This window comes from Triticum urartu, chromosome 2A (genome assembly GCF_056163025.1).
Source record: "Triticum urartu cultivar PI428250 chromosome 2A, HENAU_Tu73, whole genome shotgun sequence".
NCBI classification, from domain to species: domain Eukaryota; kingdom Viridiplantae; phylum Streptophyta; class Magnoliopsida; order Poales; family Poaceae; genus Triticum; species Triticum urartu.
Window position 1 is genome coordinate 47,947,076 of NC_141874.1, and position 12,673 is coordinate 47,959,748.

At 46.1% G+C, this 12,673-nt stretch overlaps 1 protein-coding gene across 1 annotated transcript; it reads right to left on the minus strand.

The window, feature by feature from the left end:
- Positions 1–6,927: 6,927 nt before the first annotated feature.
- Positions 6,928–11,121, minus strand: LOC125540862 (uncharacterized). Its single transcript, XM_048704399.2, has 7 exons — positions 10,254–11,121; positions 10,097–10,145; positions 9,063–9,681; positions 8,311–8,503; positions 8,013–8,077; positions 7,715–7,925; positions 6,928–7,482 (listed from the first exon to the last, which is right to left on the minus strand). Exons 1-7 carry the CDS (start codon positions 10,404–10,406, stop codon positions 7,096–7,098), a joined length of 1,677 nt encoding a protein of 558 aa, XP_048560356.2. The 5' UTR covers positions 10,407–11,121; the 3' UTR covers positions 6,928–7,095.
- Positions 11,122–12,673: the final 1,552 nt, after the last annotated feature.

Consider the following 12,673-nt stretch of genomic DNA (forward strand, 5'->3'; position numbering starts at 1 on the left):
TATGAGATTGATCATGTTCTTGTAATAGGAATCACGACTTGCATGTCGATGAGTATGACAACCGGCAGGAGCCACAGGAGTTGTCTTTATTTATTTATGACCTGCGTGTCAACATAAACATCATGTAATTACTTTACTTTATTGCTAAAGCGTTAGCCATAGTAGTAGAAGTAATAGATGACGAGACAACTTCAAGAAGACACGATGATGGACATCATGATGATGGAGATCATGGTGTCATGCCGGTGACAACGATGATCATAAAGCCCCGAAGATGGAGATCAAAAGGAGCAAATGATATTGGCCATATCATGTCACTATTTGATTGCATGTGATGTTTATCATGTTTTACATCTTATTTGCTTAGAACGACGGTAGCTTAAATAAGATGATCCCTCGTAATAATTTCAAGAAAGTGTTCCCCCTAACTGTGCACCGTTGCGAAGGTTCGTTGTTTCGAAGCACCACGTGATGATCGGGTGTGATAGATTCTAACGTTCGAATACAACGGGTGTAAGCCAGATTTACACACGCAATACACTTAAGTTGACTTGACGAGCCTAGCATGTACATACATGGTCTCGGAACACGGAAGACCGAAAGGTCGAGCATGAGTCGTAGAGAAGATACGATCAACATGAAGATGTTCACCAATGTTGACTAGTCCGTCTCACGTGATGATCGGACACGGCCTAGTTAACTCAGATCATGTTTCACTTAGATGACTAGAGGGATGTCTATCTGAGTGGGAGTTCATTGAATAATTTGATTAGATGAACTTGATTATCATGAACTTAGTCTAAAATCTTTACAGTATGTCTTGTAGATCAAATGGCCCACGCTAATGTTGCCCTCAACTTCAACGCGTTCCTAGAGAAAACCAAGCTGAAAGATGATGGCAGCAACTATACGGACTGGGTCCAGAACCTGAGGATCATCCTCATAGCTGCCAAGAAAGATTATGTCTTAGAAGCACCGCTAGGTGACGCACCCATCCCGGAGAACCAAGACGTTATGAACGCTTGGCAGTCACGTGCTGATGATTACTCCCTCGTTCAGTGCGGCATGCTTTATAGCTTAGAACCGGGGCTCCAAAAGCGTTTTGAGTGACACGGAGCATATGTGATGTTCGAAGAGCTAAAAATGGTTTTCCAAGCTCATGCCCGGGTCGAGAGATATGAAGTCTCCGACAAGTTCTTCAGTTGTAAGATGGAGGAAAATAGTTCTGTCAGTGAGCACATACTCAAAATGTCTCGGTTGCACAACCGCTTGACTCAGCTGGGAGTTAATCTCCTGTATGACGCGGTCATTGACAGAATCCTTCAGTCGCTTCCACCGAGCTACAAGAGCTTTGTGATGAACTTCAATATGCAGGGGATGGAAAAGACCATTCCTGAGGTATATTCAATGCTGAAATCAGCAGAGGTGGAAATCAAAAAGGAACATCAAGTGTTGATGGTGAATAAAACCACTAAGTTTAAGAAAGTCAAGGGTAAGAAGAACTTCAAGAAGGACGGCAAGGGAGTTGCCGCGCCCGGTAAGCAAGCTGCCGGGAAGAAGTCAAAGAATGGACCCAAGCCTGAGACTGAGTGTTTTTATTGCAAGGGAAGTGGTCACTGGAAGCGGAACTGCCCCAAATACTTAGCGGACAAGAAGGCCGGCAACACTAAAGGTATATGTGATATACATGTAAGGGTTGTGTACCTTACCAGTACTCGTAGTAGCTCCTAGGTATTTGATACCGGTGCGGTTGCTCACATTTGTAACTCAAAGCAGGAGCTGCGGAATAAGCAGAGACTGGCGAAGGACGAGGTGACGATACGCGTCGGGAATGGTTCCAAGGTCTATGTGATCGCCGTCGGCACGCTGCCTCTACATTTACCTACGGGATTAGTTTTAAACCTCAATAATTGTTATTTAGTGCCAGCTTTGAGCATGAACATTGTATCAGGATCTCGTTTAATTCGAGATGGCTACTCATTTAAATCTGAGAATAATGGTTGTTCTATTTATATGAGAGATATGTTTTATGGTCATGCTCCGCTGGTGAATGGTTTATTCTTAATGAATCTCGAGCGTAATGTTACACATATTCATATATAGTGTGAATACCAAAAGATGTAAGGTTGATAATGATAGTCCCACATACTTGTGGCACTGCCGCCTTGGTCACATAGGTGTCAAATGCATGAAGAAGCTCCATGCAGATGGACTTTTGGAGTCTCTTGATTACGAATCATTTGACACGTGCGAACCATGCCTCATGGGTAAAATGACCAAGACTCCGTTCTCAGGAACAATGGAGCGAGCAACCAACTTATTGGAAATCATACATACTGATGTGTGCGGTCCAATGAGTGTTGAGGCTCGCGATGGCTATCGTTATGTTCTCACCCTCACTGATGACTTGAGTAGATATGGGTATGTCTACTTAATGAAACACAAGTCTGAGACCTTTGGAAAGTTCAAGGAATTTCAGAGTGAGGTTGAGAATAAACGTGACAGGAAAATCAAGTTCTTGCAATCAGATCGTGGGGGAGAATACTTGAGTCACGAATTTGGCAAACACTTAAGGAAATGTGGAATAGTTTCACAACTCACGCCGCCTGGAACACCTCAGCGTAATGGTGTGTCCGAACGTCGTAAATTGCACTCTATTGGATATGGTGCGATCTATGATGTCTCTTACCGATTTACCGCTGTCATTTTGGGGCCATGCTTTAGAGACTGCCACATTCACTTTAAATAGGGCTCCGTCGAAATCCGTTGAGACGACACCGTATGAATTATGGTTTGGGAAGAAACCTAAGCTGTCGTTTCTAAAAGTTTGGGGATGCGATGCTTATGTCAAGAAACTTCAACCTGAAAAGCTCGAACCCAAGTCAGAAAAATGCGTCTTCATAGGATACCCTAAAGAAACTATTGGGTATACCTTCTACCTCAGATCCGAAGGCAAGATCTTTGTTTCCAAGAATGGATCCTTTCTAGAGAAAGAGTTTCTCTCGAAAGAAATAAGTGGGAGGAAAGTAGAACTCGATGAAGTATTACCTCTTGAACCGGTAAGTGGCGCAACTCAAGAAATTATTCCTGAGGTGCCTGCACCGACTAGAGAGGAAGTTAATGATGATGATCATGAAACTTCAGATCAAGTTGCTACTGAACTTCGTAGGTCCACAAGGACACGTTCTGCACCAGAGTGGTACGGCAACCCTGTCCTGGAAATCATGTTGTTAGACAACGGTGAACCTTCGAACTATGAAGAAGCGATGGCGGGCCCAAATTCCGACAAATGGCTGGAAGCCATGAAATCTAAGATAGGATCCATGTATGAAAATGAAGTATGGACTTTGACTACTTGCCCGATGATCGACGAGCCATAGAAAATAAATGGATCTTTAAGAAGAAGACAGACGCGGATGGTAATGTAACCATCTATAAAGCTCGGCTTGTCGCTAAGGGTTATCGACAAGTTCAAGGGGTTGACTACGATGAGACTTTCTCACCCGTAGCGAAGCTGAAGTCTGTCCGAATCATGTTAGCAATTGCCGCATTCTATGATTATGAGATATGGCAAATGGACGTCAAAATGGCATTCCTTAATGGTTTCCTTAAGGAAGAATTGTATATGATGCAGCCGGAAGGTTTTGCCGATCCTAAGAATGCTGACAAGGTGTGCAAGCTCCAACGCTCGATTTATGGGCTGGTGCAAGCATCTCGGAGTTGGAACATTCATTTTGATGAGATGATCAAAGCGTTTGGGTTTACGCAGACTTATGGAGAAGCCCGCATTTACAAGAAAGTGAGTGGGAGCTATGTAGCATTTCTCATATTGTATGTGGATGACATACTGTTGATGGGAAATTCTATAGAATTCTTGGAAAGCATAAAGGCCTACTTGAACAAGTGTTTTTCAATGAAGGATCTTGGAGAAGCTGCTTATATATTAGGCATCAAAATCTATAGAGATAGATCAAGACGCCTCATTGGTCTTTCACAGAGTACGTACCTTGACAAGATATTGAAGAAGTTCAAAATGGATCAGTCAAAGAAGGGGTTCTTGCCTGTATTGCAAGGTACGAGATTGAGCACGACTCAATGCCCGACCATGGCAGAAGATAGAGAAAAGATGAGTGTCGTCCCCTATGCCTCGGCCATAGTGTCTATCATGTATGCTATTCTGTGTACCAGACCTGATGTAAACCTTGCCGTAAGTTTGGTAGGAAGGTACCAAAGTAATCCCGACATGGAACACTAGACAGCGGTCAAGAATATCCTAAAATACCTGAAGAGGACTAAGGACATGTTTCTCGTTTATGGAGGTGACGAAGAGCTCGTCGTAAAGGGTTACGTCGATGCTAGCTTCGACACAGATCTGGATGACTCTAAGTCACAAACCGGACACATGTATATTTTGAATGGTGGGGAAGTAAGCTGGTGCAGTTGCAAGCAAAGCGTTGTGGCGGGATCTACATGTGAAGCGGAGTACATGGCAGCCTCGGAGGCAGCACAAGAGGCAATCTGGGTGAAGGAGTTCATTACCGACCTAGGAGTCATACCCAATGCGTCGGGCCCGATGACTCTCTTCTGTGACAACACTGGAGCTATTGCCCTTGCCAAGGAGCCCAGGTTTCACAGGAAGACCAGGCATATCAAGCGTCGCTTCAACTCCATTCGTGAAAGTGTTCAAAATGGAGACATAGATATTTGTAAAGTACATACGGACCTGAATGTGGCAGATCCGTTGACTAAACCTCTCCCTAGAGCGAAACATGATCAACACCAGAACTGCATGGGTGTTCGATTCATCACAATGTAACTAGACTATTGACTCTAGTGCAAGTGGGAGACTGTTGGAAATATGCCCTAGAGGCAATAATAAAATGGTAATTATTATATTTCTTTGTTCATGATAATTGTCTTTTGTTCATGCTATAATTGTGTTATCCGGGAATCGTAATACATGTGTGAATACATAGACCACAACACGTCCCTAGTGAGCCTCTAGTTGACTAGCTCGTTGATCAAAAGATAGTCATGGTTTCCTGACTATGGACATTGGATGTCATTGATAACGGGATCACATCATTAGGAGAATGATGTGATGGACAAGACCCAATCCTAAGCATAGCTCAAAGATCGTGTAGTTCGTTTTCTATAGCTTTTCCGAATGTCAAGTATCATTTCCTTAGACCATGAGATTGTGCAATTCCCGGATACCGTAGGAGTGCTTTCGGTGTGCCAAACGTCACAACGTAACTGGGTGACTTTAAAGGTACACTACTGGTATCTCCGAAAGTGTCTGTTGGCACGAATCGAGACTGGGATTTTTCACTCCGTATGACGGAGAGGTATCTCTGGGCCCACTCGGTAATGCATCATCATAATGAGCTCAATGTGACCAAGTGGTTGATCACGGGATAATGCATTACGGTACGAGTAAAGTGACTTGCCGGTAACGAGATTGAACGAGGTATTGGGATACCGACGATCGAGTCTCGGGCAAGTAACATACCGATTGACAAAGGGAATTGTATACGGGATTGATTGAATCCTCGACATCGTGGTTCATCCGATGAGATCATCGAGGAGCATGTGGGAGCCAACATGGGTATCCAGATCCCTCTGTTGGTTATTGACCGGAGAGTCATCTCGGTCATGTCTGCGTGTCTCCCGAACCCGTAGGTTCTACACACTTAAGGTTTGGTGACGCTAGGGTTGTTGAGATATTAGTATACGGTAACCCGAAAGTTGTTCGGAGTCCCGGATGAGATCCCGGACGTCACGAGGAGTTCCGGAATGGTCCGGAGGTGAAGATTTATATATAGGAAGTCAAGTTTCGGCCATCGGGAAGGTTTCGGGGGTAATCGGTATTGTACCGAGACCACCGGAAGGGTCCTGGGGGTCCACCGGGTGGGGCCACCTATCCCGGAGGGCCCCATGGGCTAAAGTGGGAGGGGAACCAGCCCCTAGTGGGCTGGTGCGCCCCCCATGGGCCTCCCCCTGCGCCTAGGGTTGGAAACCCTAGGGGTGGGGGCGCCCCACTTGGCTTGGGGGGCACTCCACCCCCCTTGGCCGCCGCCCCCTCCCCTTGGAGATTCAATCTCCTAGGGCCGGCGCCCCCTAGGGGTCCTATATATAGTGGGGGGAGGGAGGGTAGCTGCACCCTAGCCCCTGGCGCCTCCCTCTCCCTCCCGTGACACTCCTCCCTCTCCCTGAGCTTGGCGAAGCGCTGCCGAGATCACCGTTGCTTCCATCACCATGCCATCGTGCTGCTGGATCTTCATCAACCTCTCTTTCCCCTTGCTGGATCAAGTTGGAGGAGACGTCTTCCCGACCGTACGTGTGATGAACGCGGAGGTGCCGTCCGTTTGGCGCTAGGTCATCGGTGATTTGGATCACGACGAGTCGACTCCATCAACCCCGTTCTCTTGAACGCTTCCGCGCATGATCTACAAGGGTATGTAGATGCACTCCTCTCTCCCTCGTTGCGAGATGACTCCATAGATTGATCTTGGTGATGCGTAGAAAATTTTAAAACTCTGCTACGTTACCCAACACTTAGCCCAATTATCTTATCGTTATTAGGATCATTTTCTTAGGAGTCAAGTAAACCTCTCTATATAAGGAGAGGAGATGTATCAATCTAATCAAAAGCAAGAAGCAATCATTATTTGCTTGGCTTCCCGAAGGGTGCCGGGAGACCTAACCCTAGCCGCCTCTTGCGCCGCCGCCGCCTCTTCTTCATCGCGCCACGGCGCCCCGCCGTCGGCAGTCGCGATCGCATCTACGTCAACCCTCCGCCTTCCCGTACAACCTACGCCCTAGACCAGGTAGGATCCTAGCTCCTAGCAAATAGTAGCATTCCTAATACTTCTCCAACTAAAATAACAAATTGGAAACACTAACAACATATGAACGGAAGAAGATCATGAGATATCTAAAAGTTCCTTTAACTTTTCTAGATGTTACACATTTGAACAATAAAATTAGAAGCTGTTGGTATCACCACTACGAAATTTGTACAACCAGGAATCCTAAATAGCTTAGCAAACTTTATATGCATGTCCTCGGGTAAGTTAAAAAACTAGGGGGTTGTCAACGATTGCTACCCTCAGGCTTTGAAGCATTTCGCTCCTCGGGCTTTGAAGCATTTCGCTCCAACGTTTCGACCTGCTTCATCGACTTTTCTTTCCTCTGATACAGTTCTCTGAATTCCTCGGGGCTAAAGGGAGGAGGCAGATTGCATGGGCCAGCAACGTTTGCAGACTTTACCATGGAATCCTCCATAAACTTCTTCTCCCTGCCTATGGCTTGGCAGGCCAAAGATTCGGGACAGACCTCAACAGCTTCAGGTGGCTTTGTTGGCTTGAACAGTAGGAGCTTAGCGTACTCTGTTAAGAGGTGAAACATGTAATCGTATACATATTCCATACTAAGTTCTTGTTGAATGAACTTGCTTCCTTCCTTCCCTATTTTCTGTGCCTATGAACAGTTTTTGAAGAGGAGGTGTTAGAAACATGTTCTTCAGATACTATCGAATCCACGGGAAGTATGCTATGATATTTTCTACTCCCACCAATCCATATTAACTTAATAACTTTGTACTAAATCGGCGATAATTAATATGGATTGGAGGGATTACTAGCTAAAGGCCAATGTGTTGCAGCTCATACAAAAAAAAACAGTTAAGGTCATTCCTAGCTGCATAACATACCTTTTCCTTGTGAGAATTTCCCCAGTCCACAGCATACTTTATGGAGCTACACTTACTTTCATCTCGAACAGGCCAATAGTGCTGAGTGGGCATCAGCGCCCTTGAAAAGAAATCGTAGTATTTCAGGTTAATCACCAGCGTCATCGAATCACAAGCTAGGATATACTTCTCACTAACTGACCACGCTGATCCTTCGATGTAGATCTTGTACCTATCACCCAACATAACAATTTCAACACCGATGATAGAACAAACAAGTCTGGACTAACTTTTAATAAGAGAAAAGTAGAAAAGAAACCTGTGGGTGCATTGACTTGCCAAATCTGATTTTTTGTATCCCGCCTTGCTCTCTTTGACCCAATCCTAAATGAAAACAGCAAAAGTAAGCAAGCTAATCAGCCATAGCCACCATCAAGATTATTTTGTTCGAACAAAAGGGTGTGTTCTAGATCAGAGGGATTAGAAGAATTGTAAGAGAACAACATAATTTGAAAATATAGAATAGGATTTCGAACTTGTAAGAATAAAATGGGATGTCAACACTCCCTTCAATTATAAAAGAGCGCAATGCAACATAAACTCAAACAAGTATGTACCTGTTTGTAAATCCGTGCATTCCATTCTTGCTCACTGGAAACATTACACTCAACCAGCTCTTGCCTTATAGCAGCGACCTCTGGATTCCCTTTCCAATAAGCATAAGGCTCTCTATCTATCCATCTCACCTTCCTATTGCCAGCATCCAGATCCTTTTGCAGCGCATCCCAGGGCTTTATATTGATCTTGGCCCTATCAGCACAAAGTCAGTTTAAGCATCTGCACTTTGTTTACAAATCAAAGCATAGAATAATAAATTTAATTTGGATCAATGTGTACTATGCACTTCAAATTTATACACTTCTCAGGATACAAAACTTCAGGGAAACATACTGATATTTTACCATTTGCTTCCAGTTTGTGTCCATTGATTTGCTCCCATAGCATCAGAACATTGGATTTAGCTGATACGAAAGTAAAAAAAAAAGTGCATTCGTATGTTTCATACATGAATACAATGTACCATGTATATTGGACAACTATTTTGATCATGTTTGGAAAGTCCTTGGGTCTGTCAAAGACTCAAAGCTTATGTACTCCAAATCAAGTCTCACATGAAGAATGTTGACTTTGTACTATTCCTAGTAAAAATATGATTATCATAACAGTAATGGTGCATGAATCACTAGTGCTGATTTAATACTGATGTTCAATTGCATTGTTAATGAATAGTGACCCAGATGTTGGAAATAGGAATGCATAGAACGTGTAAGAAATACGAGCACGAAGGAAGGGAGGAGCAGTTGCTTACCAGCCCCAGAAAGACCAGTCCGGGAAAACTATGTCGAGTGTCTCATTGTTGCCGCAGTAGCGGAAAAGCGGCGGCAAGATGGTGGCGTTCTCCCCCTGGTACTCATCAGCATGGACAACCGGCCAGTCCACGCAGTCGAACATGAGGTCGAGATCGGGGATGCGACCAGGGTAGCGGCGGAGTAGCTGGAGGATGCCCCAGATGGTGAAGAGGTCACGCGTCTGGAAGGCTGGTGCGATGCGCTCAATGTAGGCACGGCCATGGAGTAAGACAAGGCGGAAGTTGGCGGTGGTGCGCGCGCGGTCGAGCATCGTGCGCGTGATGCCCCCCGCCGCGCGCCACGGGTGGAGGTCCTCGTGGATGAAACGGAAGTAGGCAGGGCAGGAGGAGTTGGCGGCGGTAGTGGGGGGAACCAGCTGTGTCTCGGAGACAGAGGCGCATGTGGCGTTTGGGGAGAGCGCGAGGGACAGAGTCTGAGAGATGTTGCTTGGGATGTCAGGCTCACCGGCGAGTGGCGGCGCCGAGCAGGAGAGGGAGTATGTGGGGAGCGGCGGCGGCGGCACATCAGGGGTGGCAGGGGTGGAGGTGGAATGCGTGGCGGTCAGGAATTTAGGATCGCCTGCATGGACGGAGATTCAATCTTTGGTTGTGAGTAATTCCGTTATAAAAGCTGGTATTTTCGCAACAAATTTGGAATTCTAGGGCTCTAGACATGTCAAAAGTTAAAATGCTGGAACTGGCCAATAAGTATATCCTACTAGGTGAAAATGTTGCTAGAAATTCCATGCAGCGCAGAAAATTCTCCTTTTCTTATTTGATCAGACCATAACATTTTATTTTTGTAGGACAAACCAACCCTGTAAAATCCATTCTCAAGAAAAAATCATGTAAAATGACATTTCATAGGAATAGTATATATATGAAAACAGAAAAACAGAGAGAGGAAGACCATATGCATGTCACTCTACTGGAGACTAAGGCAAGTTATGAGTCAGATCAAGCAAATAAGAATGGTGAGTGGGTAGTGGGCTTACCTACCGGGTTTGTGCGCCACCGATCTAGATTGGTGTCTGCCAAATTAGTCTGCATACGTACATGTACGATAATAACAAATCCGTGTTGGTAAGAGCCTCGCAGATGGCAGTAAACATCAATCAATAAAGTTAAGAAAAAATAGTGTGCCAGCCTCACGGTGGTGGTTATCCAACGGCCGGAGACGAGGACGCCGACCACGACGACGAAGAGGAAGAGGAAGACGGCGGTGGCGGTCACCGGAGACGAAGGACCGCCGGAAGCTTTGCTCCACCTCCGGACGTCAGGGATGGCGGCGGCTGCGGCGGCCATCGCCCGCCTGGCCGCTCTCGGCCTCCCTTCCACCTCCGCGTCTCCTTCACGGCCAGAGACCTGTCTCCTACCGCGGTGGCGATGTGCTCTGCCCTGTGAAAGAAACAGGAAAAGAAACAGGAAAAGTTGGTTTCGCTCGCTCACGTGTGAGCCGGAGGGAGTTTCGCAACAGACCGAGAGAAAAGGGGGAAGCTTTGCTAGGGAAGAGGGCCAAAAAATTTGGGAATCCAAATCCCAATTGACGAGCTGAGGTTTTCCACAATTTTAATTTCGGAAACCCTAAATCGCCGAAAACTGCAAACCCTAAAACGCCCAATCATGATGCGAATGCTTTGAACATAATGCTGACCAGCAAGCGCCATCCTCGACGATGACGACTCGGGCGGGTGGCTCGCCCCGCCGACCGCGCATCCCCGTGCAGTGCGCTGCACGGTCGCCGTGCGTGTACCCACCGCCCGCTGTGTCCTCTCAGCTCTAGCGGGTGCCGCACTTCAGGAAGACGATGCGGGACGCCCAGGCTACACACGAGCACGGCCGTCGCCGCTGTCACCGGCGCCTCCCCGTCGCACGAGCACCCCAAATGTCCATGCGCGCGACACGGCGAGCGCTGTTCGACGGAGCAGCTCACGACGTCTGGCCGATGCAGGCCACTTTGCCGAACAGGGGCGCCGCGCCGTCGAACTCTCTCGTTCGGTGCGAGAAAATTTGCTGGGGAGGAGAGCCAGAGAAGTACCGTCCGATTGATCAGCACAGGCTGCGGGCGTTTGATACGCGCAAATTCAACCATGTGCTACCGGTCAGATTAACATAGCCCCACCGATTCTTTTTTCCGTTGGTACTACTAGTTTTTTTTTTTGTTTTTGCGGGCACTACTAGTTTTTTCTTTTCTTTTTAGACGGCTCATACATACGCAAGCACACACGCACGCACGTCATACCCCCATGAGCGTGTCGACTGTGTCGTGTGATACATCATCTTGAGCTTAGCGAAGTCCCTATAGACATCTTCGTACTCGACGGAAACGTCTTTTTCCACTGTACGCACATCGCCGAAAGGCCTAAATCATAGAAAATGCAAGCACCGGTCTCAAAGTATAGAACTTCAACCTTGGTGGACTGGGATATCACTATCCTCCTAACTGTCTAATCACAGATTGGTTCACATTGGTACTGCTAGTTATGGACCGAGTGATCGGTGATGCATACATCCTTTTGTATTAAAAAAACTAGCTATGGTAACCGGTTCTAAGAAAACTAGTTATGTTCCCTCATCCTCTTAGTTTTATTTTTTATTTTTGATAAAACATGAAATTTATTTATAAGAAATGAACATTTCCAAAAATATAAGAATTTTTTTTAGAAATTCCAAATTTTTTCTAATAAACCTAAACATTATTTGAAAATTCATGAAATAAAAAAACATCCCAAACATAATTTGAATTTTTGGGATTTTTTTTTAAAATTGGACCATTATGAAAAACTAAAAACCCTGGAAAGATGTAAATTAAAAAAGGATAAAAACTAAACATTTGGTTAAAAAACAAACACAAAATACTTGGCCAAACCTTCTAGAATCTTGTAGCAGCTAGTTGGGCCAGCCCATTCGTGTTTTAGCCCTGTGCGATTCATGATAATGCGATGGATTGGACCCACCCTCAAGGAACAGCCCTAAACTTCCTCATTTGTTCACGAGGCTGTCCGGAGGCACATTTGGCCGAAACTCCTCACCAACGGGGCCATCATTTATTCGCGGATTGTCATAGTCCTATTTGGACCCAAATTGGGGCTCATGCGCACATCAGCCCCACCCCACTGAAACCTTTCCTTTTCCCCCTCTCGCTCACCTCTGTCTCCTCTTGAGCGCTCCTTCCCGACTTAGTCGTTGCCAACCGCTCGCCCTCCCAACATAGCTGCTGCTCACTGCCATTAACTCTGTCCACCGCATGTCGTCATTTCCCCCTACCGCATTTTCCCCTTGCAGTCGCACCGCACATGCATCCCAACCCAGCCACCACATATCTCACATCTCTCTCCCCTGCCCAATCCACCTCGTCAGTCATTGATGGATGGCACGACACTCAATGGCTTGAATCCATAGCCTCACGAAATATAGTAATGCGTGTGTCGCTCGCTGAGCCAATGCCATGGTCGCAGTTTTTGCCAAGCAAGCAACTGACGAAGAAATCGCCACAGGTAGGCATAGGACACTGGCTTCATGTCGTCACGCTCCAGCGTCTCAAATGGCATGAAGAAGAGCTTCCCCTTCGG

Bases quoted from the DNA above. Each gene is read 5' to 3' on its own strand.
- LOC125540862 (XM_048704399.2), bottom strand. From the start codon at position 10,406: ATGGCCGCCGCAGCCGCCGCCATCCCTGACGTCCGGAGGTGGAGCAAA. The intron at 8,504-9,062 runs GTAAGCAACTGC...TTGTGCTGATAG, and splicing joins GACTGGTCTTTCTGGGGCTG to GGCCAAGATCAATATAAAGC. The intron at 8,078-8,310 runs GTACATACTTGT...GTTTTCATTTAG, and splicing joins ATGCACGGATTTACAAACAG to GATTGGGTCAAAGAGAGCAA.